Source organism: Telopea speciosissima, chromosome 3, assembly GCF_018873765.1.
Source record: "Telopea speciosissima isolate NSW1024214 ecotype Mountain lineage chromosome 3, Tspe_v1, whole genome shotgun sequence".
Lineage (NCBI taxonomy): Eukaryota > Viridiplantae > Streptophyta > Magnoliopsida > Proteales > Proteaceae > Telopea > Telopea speciosissima.
In genome coordinates, this window is record NC_057918.1 from 22,444,807 (window position 1) to 22,463,393 (window position 18,587).

An 18,587-nucleotide genomic window follows, 5' to 3' on the forward strand; every position below is an offset into this window, starting at 1 on the left:
TGAGAGAAAGTTGGTATAGTTGTATCGAAAACGTCTGAGCAGACCATGTTTAGAGCAGAAGGAAATCCATCTTCCCTTAGTTGCAGGTGTGTGCATGTACAGCGAACATTCTATGGTTAAGGCCAAGCCACGATATTCAGAGCCTCAACACAAGAATGCAGGGTCATCACTATTCTACTTGAAATGAAGGATACCTCAATGATTCCTGAGATAAAACAGCCCTATTAGAACAACTTACCACGTGTGCTTCAGATCCAGATTTTAGTGACGGGAAAATAAGATGATAGAGATCTCTAGTTGCTGTTAAGCTGCCAACTTCTCTACCATCAGGCGGACAAGAACATGCAAACATTGCATACATGAGCCACTGATCCAACTTATTTTCAGCATCCTGTGATTGATAAGCCTTCCCACCCAACTCAATAGGTGTAATATGAGCTAGTCGTTGCATAACCTCCAACCTGGGAATTTGAAAACAAGCTATATTCATGATTTCAAATTGAAATTAAAACAGGACATATTTTAAGTAATATAATAAATAGAACCTTCAATTTCAAATATCAATGTCCCCCACCCGTCTCTTTTTCTGTCTCTTCAAAATGAATAAGCAGTTAAGCACCCACATTTTCATGATTTGTAAATCTCATTGACACTACACAATGCAAATGCAGGAGCAATGCATTTAGCCTACTCCTGTTTAAGCCATAAGGAATCAGTAGATCATATTCTCCTATCACACATTTAAAGTATGGTCACATTTCTTTGGCCTGTTCGGTCTACATATGGCATGCAGATGTTACCAATTATTTATTCATGGCCTCTGAGTGCCTAAAAGCTGAAAAAGGAATTGTCTTGTGGATTTTACTGTCATATGCTGTGGTTTGTGACTTGGGAAGGAGAGGAATATTCAAGACATTTGAGAATTCTCCCCAGAACTGCTGATTTTGGCAGAGCCATAATTGAATGGGGTTCGGCTTCCAAAGAAGTTGTTCAGACAGAAACTGTTCGTCTTCCAGGTGAATTACCTTGTTTTTTGATTGATGTATTTTTGTTTTTCACATCTGTTTTCAATGTATAGCAGATATAGGTTTTTGGAGACTTGTACTTCCGATCCCAATTGTAATTACACTTCCTTTATGAGTGATAAATATAACTAATGTTCCCTGTTAAATAAAAAATAAGACTGACAGAAAATTTCCATACTTTGCTTCCTGCACTGAACTTGGGCAAAGTTCAGCAGCATATTTGATGAGCTCACTAAGACAGCGAGCCCATCTGTTCTTATCAGTGTCTAGAATGGATTGAAGAGTCACATCAGGCGGAACTGCATCTGATTCTCGTCTCAAATCATAAGGGCGGCCAGAATCCCAATAGCAGCTCTGCACAATGTCATCCTGTAAAATTCAGAGGAACAAGTTTGAGGTTCACACCTGGGAATCCAAACTGCTAATGATACTCCTGTTTAGAGAAAGGACACTTATTTTTCTTTTTTCCTTTTTGGGGGGGGGGGGGTGAGGGGAAGAGTATCATAAGGATATTAACGCACCCCATTTTCTTCAAGAACATCAATTATAAATATTGGTTCTGCATCATTTTTCAATTTATGATCAGACAAATCATTCAGAGAGATGTCTCTTATATCATTTCTCAGAGCCCGAACACAGCGCAGTGACTCCAAAGCTGTATGTCTGATCTGAACATCCACGGAACTAAGAAAAATTAGACCAACTGCATCTATCTCTGAAGCACGAAACTCAATCGCATCCATGGAATGATGAGAAGTCGATAACTTGTGGACTTCTTCATTTCCATTGCCCACTGGCTTTGAATCCTGAGCATCACTTTGTAGCATCTCATCTGACAAACAAACCCTCCAGAAACGCATTAGTTCCACAAGGCGTCCCAACGATGTCTGAATGAGCAGAGGAAATTCATCGGGAAGCCGTAGGATGAAGTTGGACATCCCTCTCATTACTGCAAAACGACGATGGGGAAGGTCTCTTACAATACGATTCAGCACCTGTACTGCTTCTTCTCGGACACCAGGGTCTATACTAATGCCATGTTGAGGAATTATTTCTGTTATTTTGTCACTTCGACCTACTTCTTCGATTAGGTATGGTATGCACTTCAACACTGACCGGAACAGATAACCTTGAGATTTTTCCTTCGTTACGGCATCTGGGAAGCACATATTTTGTTTTGAAAAGATCATCATTCCAAAAGGCAATGTCATAAATTAAATCTAAAATAGCCCAACATTCAGAGTACAGTGCTAGAAAAATGAACAAATAATAATAAGAATAAGAATAAGAATTAATAACAATAGCAATAATAATAAAAATAACAAATTACATAATGTCCTTAACAAATTCGACATGGTTCTTATGCATGCCAAGTTTAAGGCGAATATTTAACCTTCATTATCCTCTATCTAGATTAAACATTTTTTTTTAATTTCCCGTATTTTAGCCTGTGAATAAAGTCTGTTGCAAACTCCCTCTGTCCCGCGGTTGTCCCCTTGGAAAAACACAAAGTTCAAGGAAGGATGGTTAAAGCATTAAAAGCTCCCCTGTTTTTCCAAGGTTGTCCATCCATTACTAATATTGAAATGCTTTTAAAATTAGATAATAAATGCAAAATGGTAATAAATGCAAGGGTTAATGTGGCATATTTCCTAATAACATTACTTAATTTGTGTTTTGAGACAGTCAAAAAAAGGTAAGGACTGTCTTTGTGGGATGGAGTCAGTATTTATGTTAGTAATGATGGGAAAATTCTACACCGTATCTTTAGTAGATCTCCTAGTGGTTATCTTAGAAGAAAACGAGGCATTGGACATGAAGATCAATTCATCCCATTACTAATTTGTAGACAATACCTTGATCTTCAATAAAACTCAACAATAATACATCTTCCGACTTCGGGGCATTCTAAAGTTTTTGAAAGGTATAATGCGCTCAAAGTCAACCTTGTAAAGAGCAGTATGGCTGCAGACGTTAGTGCAACCTCAGTTCTAAAGAGAGTCTGTTTTGCTTCTAATTTTGGGTTATAGACCTGGCCTCACAAAGTGAATGCTTTAGATGCTTGGGGTCAACCATGAACAAAGAGGGTGATATAGAGGATGATGTTTCCCACATAATTAAAGTAGGATGGATGAAGTGGAGAGGTGCATCGGGAGTGTTACGTGACAAACGCATGCCTATTAAGCTTAAAGGGAAATTCTATAGGACAGTTATAAGACCAGCCATGACTTATGGAGCAGAATGTTGGGCAGTTAAAAAGAGTAATATAGATAAGTGTAGCGGAGATGAGGATGTTGAGGAGGATGTGTGGCAAGACTAGGAGAGATAGAGTAAGGAATGATTGTATTAGAACCAAATTGGGAGTAGCACCAATCCAGGACAAGCTTCGTGAGAGCCGCTTGAGGTGGTATGGTCATGTCCAACGGAGACCTACGGATGCACCGGTAAGGAAAAGTGATCAGATTCAGTTTGACGAAGCTAAAAGAGGTAGGGGCAGGCCTAAGATGACTATTGGAGAAGTGGTAAGAAAGTATATGCATGTAGTAGGGCTCGATCCTAGTATGACCGCAAATAGAGTTGTTTGGAGGACTAGGACCCTAGTAGCCGAACCCTTGTAGGGGAATGTTTCTGGGATGCTGTTTTGACTTTTTTCCTTTACTTATTATTCTTCTTTCTTTTACTTCTTGTACTTCTTTTTACTTCTCTTATTTCTTTTACTGTCATAGCCTCCTCGGATCCATGTAACCGACCCCATTTAGTTGGGATAAGGTTATGGTTGTTGTTTGTAGACCTGGCCTCACCAATATTCAGAGCCTCTCACAGGGAAGCAATCCTAGGGCTTTACGATCCAATGGCTGAATACTTCCTTAAGAAATTAGCCACTTGGAACAAGTCTCTTGAGGATCGATAGCCTTCATTAAAGCCACATTTGCAAACATCCCAACACATTAGATGTCCATTGCCGAGCATCTATTAATCAAATAGAAGGAGAACCAAAGGAACTTTCTCTGGGTACCAAAAAGGCAACAAAGGGCCCTCCAATCAATTGGGAAACTTTGTGCCTCCTAAAGGAGAAAAGTGATCTTGGATAGGAGATGATTTGTGAAATAAACACTTCCCCAATGGGCAAGTGGGTATTGGGTCTTCATAGGGTAGCATAGCCTGCATATGGTTTTTAACAGTGTTTTAATAATCAGAATCAGCCAAGGCCGATCTCGATTCTGACCGATCCGGATCGGTTGATCCTTGTATGGAAACTAGAGTTAGGGCTAGTTTGGACTGATTCTTAACCAATCCAAACCGTCCTGGACCGATTTCGATTCTTGGTTTGTAAATCCTTGGTTCTTAAATTTTTATTTTATTTTTTGGTGAATAAAAAATCTATTACCAAAGCCCCAAACGGGCGAGGGGAAAGAAAGGGGGGGATACAAAGGAAGAGAGGAGAGAGAGGGGACAATACAAGCCTCAAACCTAGCTAAGAAGAGGAAGGAAGCCACAAAATAGAAATGTCTAGACCCCAGGATACAACAATATGCCTGATCCTTGGGGTATAAAAAATGGGACCATGGTGGAGAAAACTAAGCTTGAAGGAGACATAAAAAAAATGGCTTTCCAAATCAAGTGAAAGAGCGAGAGTTGGAGATCCATCTCCTAATGTTCCTCTCCATCCAAATGTGGGAGAGAGCAGCTCTAAACAAAAGCATGCTAACAGTATCGCAGATAGAGCAGCTGGGAAAAGTCATGACCAACCAGAGCCATTCTCTTGCAAAGGACAGGGGTCTCCTACTGCGAGGCTAAATGAACGAAAGGGCTTTCTTCCAGATGGTGGAGGTGAAGGGGCAGCCGAAGAAAAGATGGTCAGTATCTTCGGTTCCATTCCAACAAAAGATACAGGAAGGGGAGACATGGATGCTACGATGGATGAAGAATATTTGAGTGGGAAGGCAAAGGCTAAGGGTTCTCCAAACAATGAAGCTGTGACGAGGATGTGACCTTTGAACCATACAAGCTTGTGCCATAGGATAGTGGGGGCTTAGTGTCTAACAAAATTCCAACCAGATCTGAAACTAAAGAGACCGTTAGTGGAGGGGAGCCAAATAACCTTATCCGCATGAGAACGGGAGGGGGGAGGGGGGAGGGAAGACCAGATCTGCGAGAGAATAGGAATAGGGGGACCAAGAACCATGGGAGATGATGGAGGAGAGGGGGGGCAGATAAGGGGATGCCGGAGGAGTAGATCGACCTGGCCCCAAAGGCAAAGTAAAGGACCCCTATAGGGTGCCACGGGTCAAGCTAGAGGGAGGTGGATGATCCATCCATGATAGAGGAAGAGGTAACTCTAAGCGTAAGGGGGCGAAGGTGGAGGATCTTATGCCAGATCCGGGAGGACTCAGAGGGCATGGAAGCAGTCCAGATGGAGTCGTTTTTGAGAAGGTAGGAATACACCCAGTTGACCCAAATGGAGTTGTGCCTAGAGGTTATTTTCCAAATGAGTTTCAGAATGCCCGCAGTATTGGAATCACGAATGCGACGAATGCCAAGGCCCCCTTCATATTTAGGGAGACGATGGATTTCCAGCTGATAGATGGAGGAATTTGGAAGCTTCTTTCCCTTTCCAGAGGAAAGCACAAAAGAGGTTTTCCATAGCTTTGATAGTGGCTTTTGGGAGGCCATAGATGCCACATCAATAAATATAAGAAGATTGGAGAACTGATCTGATACATTCAAGACGACCAACATAGGATAGAAGCTTGCCTTTCCAGAGCTAGAGACACTTGCGGATATTGTCGAGCATGGGGGTGCAGTGGTGACTGGAAAGCCTAGCAGGGATGAGGGGAAGGCCCAGGTAATTCACTGGAAGGGATCCAAGGGAAAAGCCAGTCAGGCGCAGGAGGAGATCTCTGTCAGAGTCAGAGATTCCAGAGAGAAAGATTTTGGATTTAAGGAGATTGATGCGGAAATCAGAGAGGCTCTCAAAGAGATGAAGGGAAGACATGATAGTAGAGATGGAAGAGGGGAAAGCTTTGGAGAAGATCATCAGGTTATCAACAAAGGCCAAGTGGGTGAGGTTGAGGTTTTTACATTTGGGAATGGGGGAGATGAGGTGACTTCCAAGGCCAAGGAGAAAAAGAAAAGGAGAGAGGGGACAACCTTGACGGATCCCGACTCTAGAATGGAAGAAACCAGCAGAGGAGCCATTGACGATAACAGAGAAGGTAGGGGAGGAGATGCAGGTATGAATCCAATGAACGAAAAACGGGGGAAAGGCAATCTGGGAGAGCACATCGTAGAGGAAATCCCATCTAAAGGAGTCAAATGCTTTGTGGAGGTCAATCTTCATGAGGGCAGCAGGGGAATGGGATTTACGGTCAAAACCACGCACAATTTCAGAGCAGAGGATGATATTGTCCGCATACTTTGGCCAGAAATGAAGGCCGATTGGTTTGGGCTAACAAGAGAGGGGATGACAAGTTGTATTCTTTTAGCAAGGATCTTTGCAATGAACTTGTAAAGGAGATTGCAAAGAGAGATTGGTCTGAAGTCAGACAGGGAGGAAGCTCCATCTTTCTTAGGGATGAGGCAAAGGAAGGTCTGATTGATTCGGGCAAGCTGGTTGGGGTTAAAGAAGAAGCTGCGGATAGCTTTGATGAGGTCTTCCTTAATAGAGTCCTAGCAGCTAAGGAAGAATCCCATACTGAAACCATCAGGCCCAGGAGCCTTATTGGATTTATAGGAAAGAATAGCCTTGGAAATTCCTCATCGGAGGGGATGGCAACAACGAAGTCAAAAAGGGAGGGGGGAACAATTCATGAGGGCAGCAAGGGAATGGGATTTACGGTCAAAACCACACAAATTACATATATCACGCAAACCACGCAAATTTCTTTGGTTCTTAAATTACATATATCCAAATAGGAAATTGTATCACTTTTTGGCATCCTTCGAATAAGTTCTCCATCTATTCCCAATCCCTTTCCTTCCGTGCACACAATCGAGCTAAGTCCCAACCAACCACGTCACATTGCCTATCTAAAATCAATATTGGACACCACAACTCCGGCACCAGATGATGTAGATAACACAGAATTGGGCTTATTTTAGTGGAAATAAGCATTGAGTTGGGTTATATATGTGTTGGGCCTTTAGTCCATTGTAAAAGACCGCTTTAATGGGCCAAAATTATGGGTAAGAGGTAGGAATAGGGGATTTACTTTATTAAGTTAGCTTGAGATATTTTATTTCATTAAATAATTGTTATTTCCTTAGTTGTCAAGTATAGGATAGAGTCTTGCCTGAATAAAACTCATATTCCTACTTTGAATAGTTTTAATTATGTGGGACACCTATTCTTACTAGTTAAGATAGAATTTTAGTTTAAAGAACAAACTATTTCAATTTCCTATTTCTTTCTTTCCTATTTCAAATACACTTTCCTTTCCTATTGTAAGTACACTTTCAATTTCTATAAATTCATGTAAAAGCCATAGAGCTCAATATGATTTTGCTATTAGATAAAATTGGCTTTTGTTGCCTCTATGTTTTGTGGGATTCAGAGTGCTCTGTTATGGGATGCAAAACCCTTGGTGGGATGCTAAGGATGGTTGATGCATAGTCGTCTAGGCAATGCCTAGGTGTCTAGGCACCTTGGTCGCCTTGTTGGTGTCAACTTGCATTTGAACCCCGCCTTGGGTTGCCTAGACGCCGTGACAACTATGTGTTGATGAGAAGACAGTCGAGTTCCAGGTCGGATGCTCGGTCCATTTTTCTCTTGTACTTCTTTACTGCATCGCATAGTACAAGGTCTCGGCGAGATCTTGGAAATATCTCGGTTTCGACAGGACTTGAGACGAGACCACAAGCGACACCAAAATACAACAATATCTCGGTATCTCACCGAGATCTCGACACTTATCTCGGTCGAACCAGACTAAACTTAAGTCATTTAAATACCCCCTCTCAGCTAGATTTCGACCCCAAACTTGAAATCTCACTCTGTCTCGCCTCACTCGGTCTGTTGTGAAGGGAAAACACATGTTTGGTGCTTTTTTTTGGCAAATCTCACCTCCAAGTGAAGATTAAAGGTTGTGGATTCAACATTGAACCTTCAACATCAAGAGAGAGTTGGAAATGGTGTAAGGATCGATTCAAGAGAGGAGATAAAAAAGGTAGGAGGTGAGAAGAGTAGAAGTGAAGATGAGGAGGGAAGAGAGTAGAAGAAGAGAAGAAGAAGAAGAGAGAAGAAGATGTATAGCCAAAAGTTAGGGAGAGAAGATTCCTCTCCTCTATTTGATTTACTAACATGAAGTGAGAATTACATACACCTCCCTAGGGAGGTAAAAGGTAAAGAAGTAAAATTACAACATAAGACAATAAGATACTAAATTAGTGCCCAAACTACCCGTATTATATAAACTCTAACACTCTCCCTCAAGCTGGAGAATAAATGTTACACATTCCCAGCTTGCATAAGAATAAATGTCATACATTCCCAGCTTGCATAAAAGGGAACTAAACTGATTAGGGATGAGCCCCTTGCTAAAGATGTCAGCCAATTGATCGCCTGTCTTAACAAAATGAGTTCAAATGTAGCCAGAGTCAATCTTGTCCTTAATGAAATGCCGGTCCACCTCAATATGGTTTATCATGTCATGCTGTACAAGGTTGTGTGCTATACTTATGGCAGCCTTGTTCTCACAATAGAGTCTCATAGGTGCCTCAGTATCAAATCCCAACTTTTGGACCAGCCGTCTCAACTCTCAACCATAGGAGTTCACACACTCCATGAGCCATAACCCTAAAAACTGCCTCTGTACTAGATCAGGCCACAACATGTTACTTTTTGCTTCTCCATGTGACCAAGTTACCTCCCACAAATGTACAATATCCTGATGTAGATTGTCTATCAAAAATTGAACCAGCCCAATCCGCATCAGTGTAGCCCTCTATCCTCAAATGGTTGCGCCTGGCATATAATAATCCTTTTCCTGGGGTGGACTTCAAGTACCTAAGGATACGATACACAACATCTAAGTGCCCAATCTTGGGAGCATGCATAAACTGACTCACCACCCCAACTGCGTAGGTGATATTTGGGCGAGTCAAAGAGAGATGAATCAACTTCCCTACAAGCCTTTGATATTTCCCTGCATCAACAAAGGAAGGTCCATAGTCTTCTCCTACCTTAAGATTCTGATCAATAGGAGAGTTTGCTAGTTTGCAACCCAACATCCCTGTCTCTTTCAACAAGTCTAGGACAAACTTCCTTTGACATATATTTATTCCCTTCTTAGACCTTGACACTTCAATCCCCAAGTACTTTAATGGACACAAATCTTTAATCTCAAACTATTGAGCTAACTAGATCTTTAGCCTAGCTATCTCAGCCTTGTCATCTCCAGTCACTACGATATCATCAACATAGACAATAAGGGTTGTGATGGTACCATTACCTCGCCGGGTAAATAAAGTGTGGTCAATTTGGCTCTAGGAATACCCATTCTTCAAAATGGTCTGTCTAAACCTCTCAAACCAAGCCTTTAGGGACTGTTTGAGACCATATAGTGCCTTCTTGAGCAGGCACACTTTCCTTCAGTTGAGGGAACTTGAAGCTAGGTGGAGTTTGCATGTACACTCAAGGTTTAAAGTATTAGTATCGAGTATCGTATCGGTCGGGTGATTTTAAGAGACGTATCGTATCATATCGTATTGTATCGGAGATACGTATTGAACAATACAGATACGCATAGAAATGGTCAAGATATACATGAAAATACAATTTCGGAACAAAAAACAATATAAGCAATATATAACAAGTGTCATGTATAAACACTAAAACGGTGAATAATGTATAACCAAAAAAGTGCATTAAATTGAAATTGTCATAAAAGATGAGGTTTCTTACATGTTGTAATCGTCTATAGCCATGAAGAGTATTGGATGATGCAAATGATGATGTTGTAGCACTCCTTGATTCGTTTTTTATTCTAAAAGTGTGAAAAACCAAGATTAAATGCCAGATATTAGACTCTTGGTTAAGAGTTTTCCTTCATTTTTTCATTAGATTAGGAGTTGTATCGTGTCTGTGAGTGAAAATGGTTTTTTTATGGAATGTATCAATGGTATCGGTATGTATCGGTACGTATCGATATCGGTATGTATTAGTAATGTATCGGTATGTATCGATCCGTATCAGCCGATACGTATCGATACGTATTAAACCACCCACATAATCCTTTACTGGACGTATCGATGGTATCAATATGTATCGGTCGTATCGTATCGGCCGATACGTTTCGATACAATTCGAGACAGTCCATTTTTTTAAAAAAAAAGAGACGTATCGGTATGTATCGTATCGTATCGGTCGATACTTTAAACCATGTGTACACTTCCTCTTCTAGATCACCATGGAGGAAAGCGTTTTTCAAATCCGACTGATACAATGGCCAATCTTTATTAGCCGCCAAAGATAAGAGAACTCTTATTGAGTTGTGCTTAGCCACAGGAGCAAATGTCTCCTAATAATCAATCCTATACACCTAAGTACCTAACTATATCCTTTGGCCATCAACCAGGCCTTGTATCTCTCGATTGTACCATCTAATCAATACTTGACTGTGTAGACCCATTTGCATCCAACTGGAACTCTCCCCCTAGGAAGATCAACCAGTTTCCAAGTATAGTTCTTCTCAAGAGCCATCATTTCCTTCGACATGGCTTGCTTCCACTTTGGGTCAGACATAGCTTCAGTGACATTTTAGGGAATGGAAATAGAGGAGAGGGCAGCAATAAAGGCAACACATGCAGGAGAAAGAGCATCATAGGAAACAAACTGGGCTACAGGATTAGTGCAAGCTCTCTTTCCTTTTCTAACAGCATTATGAAGGTCTAAATCAGATTGAAGAGGAGGGATATCACCTGACTGAGAAGGATGCAGACATAGCTTCAGTGACATTTTAGGGAATGGAATAGAAGAGAGGGCAGCAGTGAAGGCAACACCTGTAGGAGAAAGAGCATCATAGGAAACAAACTGGGCTACAGGATTAGTGCAAGCTCTCTTTCCTTTTCTAACAGCATTATGAAGGTCTAAATCAGATTGAAGAGGAAGGATATCACCTGACTGAGAAGGATGCATCTCAGGATGTGGATCCAAGGAGGACTCTTGGCAGGTCTTCTTTTGCTTGTTCTTCTTTCTTTGGTACACAATGTGGTAATCCTTTTCATTACCAGAACCACCACTTGAATTATCATCAATAGCAGCAACAACTCCTTTATGTTTCCCAATATCAAACAGAAATGGAGTAGGTAAAGGTGGGAGTAAAGGGATATCAATAGCCTCTTCATTTCCACTATTCTCACCCTAAAGAAGATGTTGAGAAGAAGTGAAGAAAGGTACAGATTCAAAGAATGTGACATCTTTGGAGAGAAGTCACCTTTGGGAAGAGGGATGGTAGCACTAATACTCCTTGGTAGAGGAAGAATATCCAAGGAAAAAGCATTTGAGTGCCTTGGGGTCAAACATAGTCCTAGCAGATTTATTCACATGGATATAGCAGACACACCCAAACACCTTCGGACGAAGAGAGAAAGCAGAAGTCTAAGGAGACAACAAGTCTAAAGGGGATTTGGAGCCAAGAAGTTTAGTGGCCATGCGGTTGATTAAAAAGGCAGCGGTAAGAAGGGCTTCAGAGCAAAAAGTCTTGGGAACATGCATGCCAAATAGGAGACTCCTAGTAACTTCCAACAAATGGCAATTTTTCCTCTCAGCCACCCCAATCTGTTGAGGAATGTCAACACAAGTAACCTGATGGATAATGCCATGGTCAGTAAAAAATTGTTGACGCACCCCATACATATTCTTACCTTCTTTATCAGAATGAACAATTTGAATGCGAGTACGAAACTAGGTGCAAATGAGTTGATAAAAATTTTTAAAGGCATCATAGACATTACTTTTTTGTTTCATCAAAAAGTCCAAGTTGACCGGGAATAGTCATCAACAAAGGAAACAAAATAACGATAACCAAACAAGGAAGTCGTGGGAGCAAGCCCCCAAACATCAAAATGCACAATATGGGAAGGAACATTGGATCTATTACCATGATAGGGATAAGGAGAACGACAATGCTTGGCAAACAAACATGGTTCACACTGAAATACATGGGAAGGAATGGAAGAAAACAAGTGCGGCAATTTTGCCCTCATTACACCGAAAGAACGATGGCCCAAACATTGATGCCACAACATCACAGAGTCAACAGTATTGCTGTCACTACACCCACATGCATAAGACTGAGCAATAGGTAAGGGGGAGGTCCCTTAAACAAAAAGGTAGAGCTCTTTTTCCTCACGTCCACTGTCAATAATCTTCTGTCACCAAATCTTAAAAAATACAAAGAGGTGGACAAAAAGTAACACAACAAATCAAGGATTTGGTTAGGTGGCTCATAGATAAGAGGTTAGTGTTAAACTTAGGAACATGAAGAACGGATTCAAGGGAAATAGAAGAAGTAACACAGACACTACCCTTACCAGAGATAAAAGAAAGAGAACCATCAGCGACCCAAACTTTTTCCTTACCAGAACGTCATAACATTGGGATATGCTGGTCATATGGTCAGTGGCTCCAGAGTCAATGACCCACGAAGAGGTAGTAGAAGAAGCAAATGTAGAGGCATGTAAGGTGGAAGCTGAAGAATCTTGCACTGTAGGTGCAGAAGAAGAGCTATCCAGATATGACAAAACCCTGTGAACTGCTGCAATATCATCCAGAGTGAGAAAACCGGTATCTGTCTGTAGTCCAGATAGATATACCATAGGTTCAATCTCAGTCATCATAGTGTGTGCGATGGCTCCCCCTTTCCTGTTGCCATGCATACCAGGGGGACAGCCATAAAGCATCCAACATCTCTCGCTAGTGTGCCCAGATTTCCCACAGTGATCACAGCTGAATCTATCCCTGTTATTCCCTCGGGATGGCCCTTGGCCTCTTCCTCCGACCTTTGACATAATGTAGGAACACACGTAGACAGTGGGGATGTTACCCAAACCAAATGGGGAGTACTCTCTACCCAAAAAATTCTTCTCAATACGCAGAAAAAAATTCCAGCAAGTAGGTAACCATAAAAAACTTGAAGAAAACCAACTCATATACATCCTTCACGATTTAACTTCATTCCATAACAACAAATAAGTCTCTATGTAACTCACCAACCAATATCAATCAAACTCATTATACACAACATTTCAAGCAAATATATTGCCACTTTAAATAGCCTTCACAACCTTGGAAACTTCGAATATCTCATAAAAGCTTGAAAAATCTTCAATCAAGTGAGTATTACAAAGTGAGAATCCATTGTATTTTAACTTGAAAGCTTCACATACCATAACCAACAACAAACATCCACTGAATAACTCAAGCACAACACTGTCAGTCCAAATCTGGCGGTAAAACAGAGCAGCAAAGTTTGGTGTTGCAGAGAATGAGGGCTAGGTATTACCACCTGAGCCTATATAGGCTTGAAAATAGACTTTAGGGTGACTCCAAGGAACCTGGTTCCATCCTCTACAGATCTCAGATGGAGGAGAAAAACTGACCCAAGACAGTTTTTTTTTTTTTTCCTGAACTGGTGGTACTGTAGCAGTGGCAGAAAAGCTGAGTTGCAGACCATGGGCTTCCCTCCTTTGCAACCAAGCTTTAGGGGGCTTGAAAGAGAAGCCCAATGCAACTTCAATGAGCCCAAGACCCAACTCCAACAGATGCCGGATGAGAGAGAGAGAGTCATTCCAACACCGAAATCACTGTTCACATAAACAATGTCGTGAACAGTATTTTGAGCTGCTATTGCTTCAAATACCTCCTTTTGATGTTCCTATGAACCTCTTTCAAGCTTATCTCATGGTTCCTTTTTGAGTTTTTCACACAATGGTCTCTTCCTTTGGAACCCCTTTGTAACCTAGGGTTCCAAAGAGAGAGAAATGGTAGCGGAGTACCAGTAGGACGATTCTCAAACCGAAGACCTGCTCTGCTACCAAGTTGGAAATGGTGTAAGGATCGATTCAACAGAGGAGAGGAGAAGGTAGGAGGTGAGAAGAGTAGAAGAGAAGATGAGGAGGGAAGAGGAGAGAAGAAAAAATGCATCCAAAAGTTAGGGAGAGAAGATTCCTCTCCCCTATTTGATTTACTAACATGAAGTGAGAATTACATACACCTCCCTAGGGAGGTAAAAGGTGAAAATGTAAAATTACAACATAAGACAATAAGATACTAAACTAGTGCCCAAACAACCCTTATTATATAAACTGTAACAGAGAGGGAGTTGCATTGAATCTCAAGAACACTTCTAGGTAAAAATTACTTCTCAAAATTTTTTTCATAGAAACATGATCAATACTTGTTTATTGACTATATAGTTATTAAATGTGATACAATGTGCACCTATGGATAGATGGAGGCGGAATTATTTTTCTGTTTTTAAATTATTTATTTATTTTTCTGTAAAATAAAATGATTTTCTTGCAAAAAAAAAAAAGTTGTACTCATTGTTTGAAACTCAATTTAAAATATGTTGAACATTGTTGGCCAATCTCCAGCCTCCCAGTGTCTTTTCTTTTCAGTTAATAAATTATTTATTTTAATTTCTGAAATTTAAAAAATATATTTTTTTAAATTACAGAAAATCCAAAAAATAGTGAAAAATATCTGTTTTGTTTTGAAAATTATTTAAAATTAATAAAAGCATTGTTAATGCATTTTAATATGTAAAGTGATGATTCTTGTTTCATCCATTATAATTTTGTATTACTTATGGTATGTGTTGGTAGAATCATGGGTTAGAAAGAGAGAATGAGAGAAAATAATGTGTTCTATTCATTGATAGGTAAGCCCCTCTATTTATAATAGAGGGGAAATTACAAAGAGACTAAACTAGGCGATGTGGGACTAAAACCCACATAACCCACTTACACTTAATAACATAAGAAGAATAAAACTATCCCAAAAAGACCAGAATACCCCCACGGTATTCTGGAGTACATATTCCAATACTCCCCCTCAAGCTGGATTATACAAATAAGTAAAAAAAGAAGATCCAGCTTGAACTAAAGAAAAAAGAACTCCTAATAATGCTAACACTCCCCCTCAAGTTGGCGCATACAAGGTACTAATGCCCAACTTGAACAAAATGGGAAAAAACTAAGTTGCAGTAGAATCCAGTTTGACATATGAATGCAGCTCCCAAATAAACCTTCAAGAACTTGAAAAAATAGATCTTCAAAACTTGGACAGACATGATCAGCAAACCGGGACTGGAATGTCTTCCAAAAAAGGCAGCATTCAACGATCTTCAATAGCTATCCAATGATGAATCTCAGAATGTCATAGTGACATAAAATCTTGAAGTGAAATAACTAGAGCAGCAAGCAGCGAAAACAAACTGAATCAAGCAGCAGAAAAAAACTAGACCAACCCAACTGAGAGCCCTCAAATAGGCAACAACCAAATATCTTCAATACTCTTCAATACTTCAATCTCCCCCTTACGGCAAACTCAACCCAATAATGAAGGATACCCAATGGCAATGGTGGAGAAAACTGATCTTCTATGTTTTACACCAATGTTCCTGCAAGTTCTGCGTTCTGCAATGTTTGCAGGTGTATTGTACATAATCCCCCCCTCACGTGTAGGGCACGTGAACAAATAATGGAGATGATGTAAGGTCTAATGGCAAAAACATAACTTTCCAGAATTTTCCAAAGATGCTATGGGTAAGTAAAAAGGAAGGAATGGCAAAATTGTAATTTACTTGAAGTTTCCAAAGGTGTTATGGGTAAATACCAAAGGTATGGGATATGAAGGGAATTAGAATTGTTGAAAGGGAACGGTGTTGGAAAAAAGGATGGCATGGTTGTAATTTGGTGGAAATCCACTTTTAAATGCAATCCAAGCCAAAGGGCAAACTGGTAATAAACCAGAATTTTCAAGGGTCAATTGGGTAGTCAAATAGTGGAATGTATTAAAAAGTAATGGCAGTTCCGTAAATAACCAGAATTTTGCAAGGGGTCAATTAGGTAGTCAAATTGGGGAATGGACACAAGTGGGATTTAATATGTATTGTGCAAGGACAGATTTGGAAAATAATTTAATTCCCTAGTAGAAAGGGTAAACTAGGAAAGGAATGTGAAAAATGGATAAAAGATAATACGAGATAGAGAGAAGGGTATTATGGGAAATCACAAAATAAGGTTTTAAGAAACCAACTTACGAAGGTTGTCTTCAACCTTACGACAGAGAAACCAGGGAAAGCTGGGCAGCGGAAACCAAGTAAGAAGAGGAACCAGCAAAGGCAGAAAAAAAAAGAATCTATTTGATTCAATGCAGCAGAGAAATCCTTCAGTCAGGCTCCCCATCAAATCAATTACTTTGAGACCCCCTCGTCTCCTTCACGAAACCAGGGGCGGTAGTCGTGGATGCAGTGGCAACCCAGCAAAATCTCGCAAGGGAAGAGAAGTAAACCACAACTACTGCAAACACCATACAACCAGAGCACCAAACACCGCAACCAGCCCAGCAGGAAACCAATATGTAAATCTGCAGGACCTTTTTCTTCTAGAGAGGGCTGCACCTTCAACGAACGGAGGTTCTTCAGATGTTGGTTCGATTCACACAACAGCAGTCATCTTCTCCAACAGAATCACTACATAATAACAAAAATAAAAGGGCAGTAATAGCAGCCCCATCCCCAGACAAATAACACAGCCAGCAGAAAATTGCAGGTGGATGTCCTTCTTCCACCTTCGAACCAGTCCTCAAAAAGGAACAGCGGCAAGCAACCGACGCATATTCATCGAAGAACCCAACCATAGCAGTAGAGCTCCTTCAACCATTAACGGTAGCAGGGGTATTGTAGTAGCGGCAGCGTATCACATACCCAACAAGGAATTAAACTCTTCGAATAAAAATAGCGGCAAACAAGAACCAGATCTGAAACTGGCCAGGAAAAAGAGCTGTTCCCAATAATAACCCTGATCGATCTCCAAGGAATCTTCAAACAGAACAGCAATCGATTCCAAAAAAACACACTGTAGAAAATAGATCTCCAAAAAAGCAGATCAAAACCTGAGCAAATCAATGTTTACATAATCACAAGCATGAAAAAAAGAGGTAGGTTGGAGGGAGGGCAACAACTAAATCATTGGTTTAGGTTTTCCTCATTAGTGCTGCCCTCTTACAAGAAAAAAGAAAAAGAAAACCACAGAAAGAGAAGCCGAGAAAGACAGAGAGAGAAGAAAGAGAGGTCGATTGGAGAGATGGAGTAGGGTTTTTTCTCTTTTTCAAACCGAGATCAGACTAGCTCTGATACCATGTTGGTAGAATCGTGGGTTAGAAAGAGAGAATGAGAGAAAATAATGTGTTCTATTCGTTGATAGGTAAGCCCCTCTATTTATAATAGCGGGGAAATTACAAAGAAACTAAACTAGGCGATGTGGGACTAAAACCCATATAGCCCACTTACACTTAATAACATAAGAAGAATAAAACTACCCCAAAAAGACTAGAATATCCCCACGGTATTCTGGAGTACATATTCCAACAGTATGATTATTAGTGAAAACAATTATAGAAATTATTTTTAATTAAGAAAAAAAACAAGAGGTAGGGAAAAATAGGAAATAGCTATATGATTAATTTAGGACTTTGAATTGATGTTGAATAGCTAATAATGCATGCATTTGTTGATGAAACAATGCGCCAAGGTTTAACACTGCTGCACAATGGCAGAAGGTGGAGGTGGAGGTGGAGATATAGCATGGCTGCATTGAGAGCCAATGTCAAATGACAAGAAAAGGTCAAGATGTTACTATTGTAGAAAAAATTCTAAATTCTGGAGGGGCTACCAGATTAAAGTAGCATCTGGCTAGTGGGTATAAGGATGTGGCCAAATGCACACAAGTTCCTTATGAGGTGCAATACAGCATATCTAAACACTTGAAGGGAGGAAGATTAAAGAAGGCAAAAAAGCAAAGGGCATAGGAAGAGTTTCATGAGGCAATCTTATAGAGACACCCACAGCCACAAAATGATGAGTACATGGCTAGGCGGGAGGATTTTGATTTTTGAGTCACAGGTAGAGTGGAAATGGTACCAAAAAGTCTTGGCTGAGAGCCGGATGACAGCTGAGATGGAAAGGATTAGGGCTACAAAGATGTGCAGAGGATCAGGTGGCTCTAGTTCAAGACCAGCTGGATCAGACGCACGACCGGCAGGGGAGAGGAGGAAGAAGAGGGATTTGCCTTTCAGGAGAACACAGAGTATGAAGGGAGTTGCATCCTCATCCCCACCCCTACCCCCATCCTTCAATCCCGATCCCATTGAGATTCTTTCCCAAGATCCCCTTATATACAATCAGCAAGACACCAAACAAAGAACTATAACACAAACATGGGGTGGTTCATGGTTGGAAAGCGAAAGTTGGTGATGCAATGTCCAAGTTCTTCTATCATAGCATCCCCGCTAATGCTATTTAGGGGACATATTATCAGGCTATGATTGACATTGTT

At 40.5% G+C, this 18,587-nt stretch overlaps 1 protein-coding gene across 1 annotated transcript in view; it reads right to left on the reverse strand.

Annotated features, from left to right (window-relative positions):
- The window catches only part of LOC122657113 (protein furry homolog), a 63,441-nt gene that overhangs the window by 7,429 nt on the left and 37,425 nt on the right, over positions 1-18,587 (reverse strand). The window contains exons 13-15 of the mRNA XM_043851892.1: positions 1,547-2,181; positions 1,204-1,394; positions 239-461 (exon numbers count right to left, since the gene is read on the reverse strand). Coding sequence (XP_043707827.1) covers positions 239-461; positions 1,204-1,394; positions 1,547-2,181 — 1,049 coding nt within the window. The remainder of the gene's footprint in view (positions 1-238; positions 462-1,203; positions 1,395-1,546; positions 2,182-18,587) is intronic.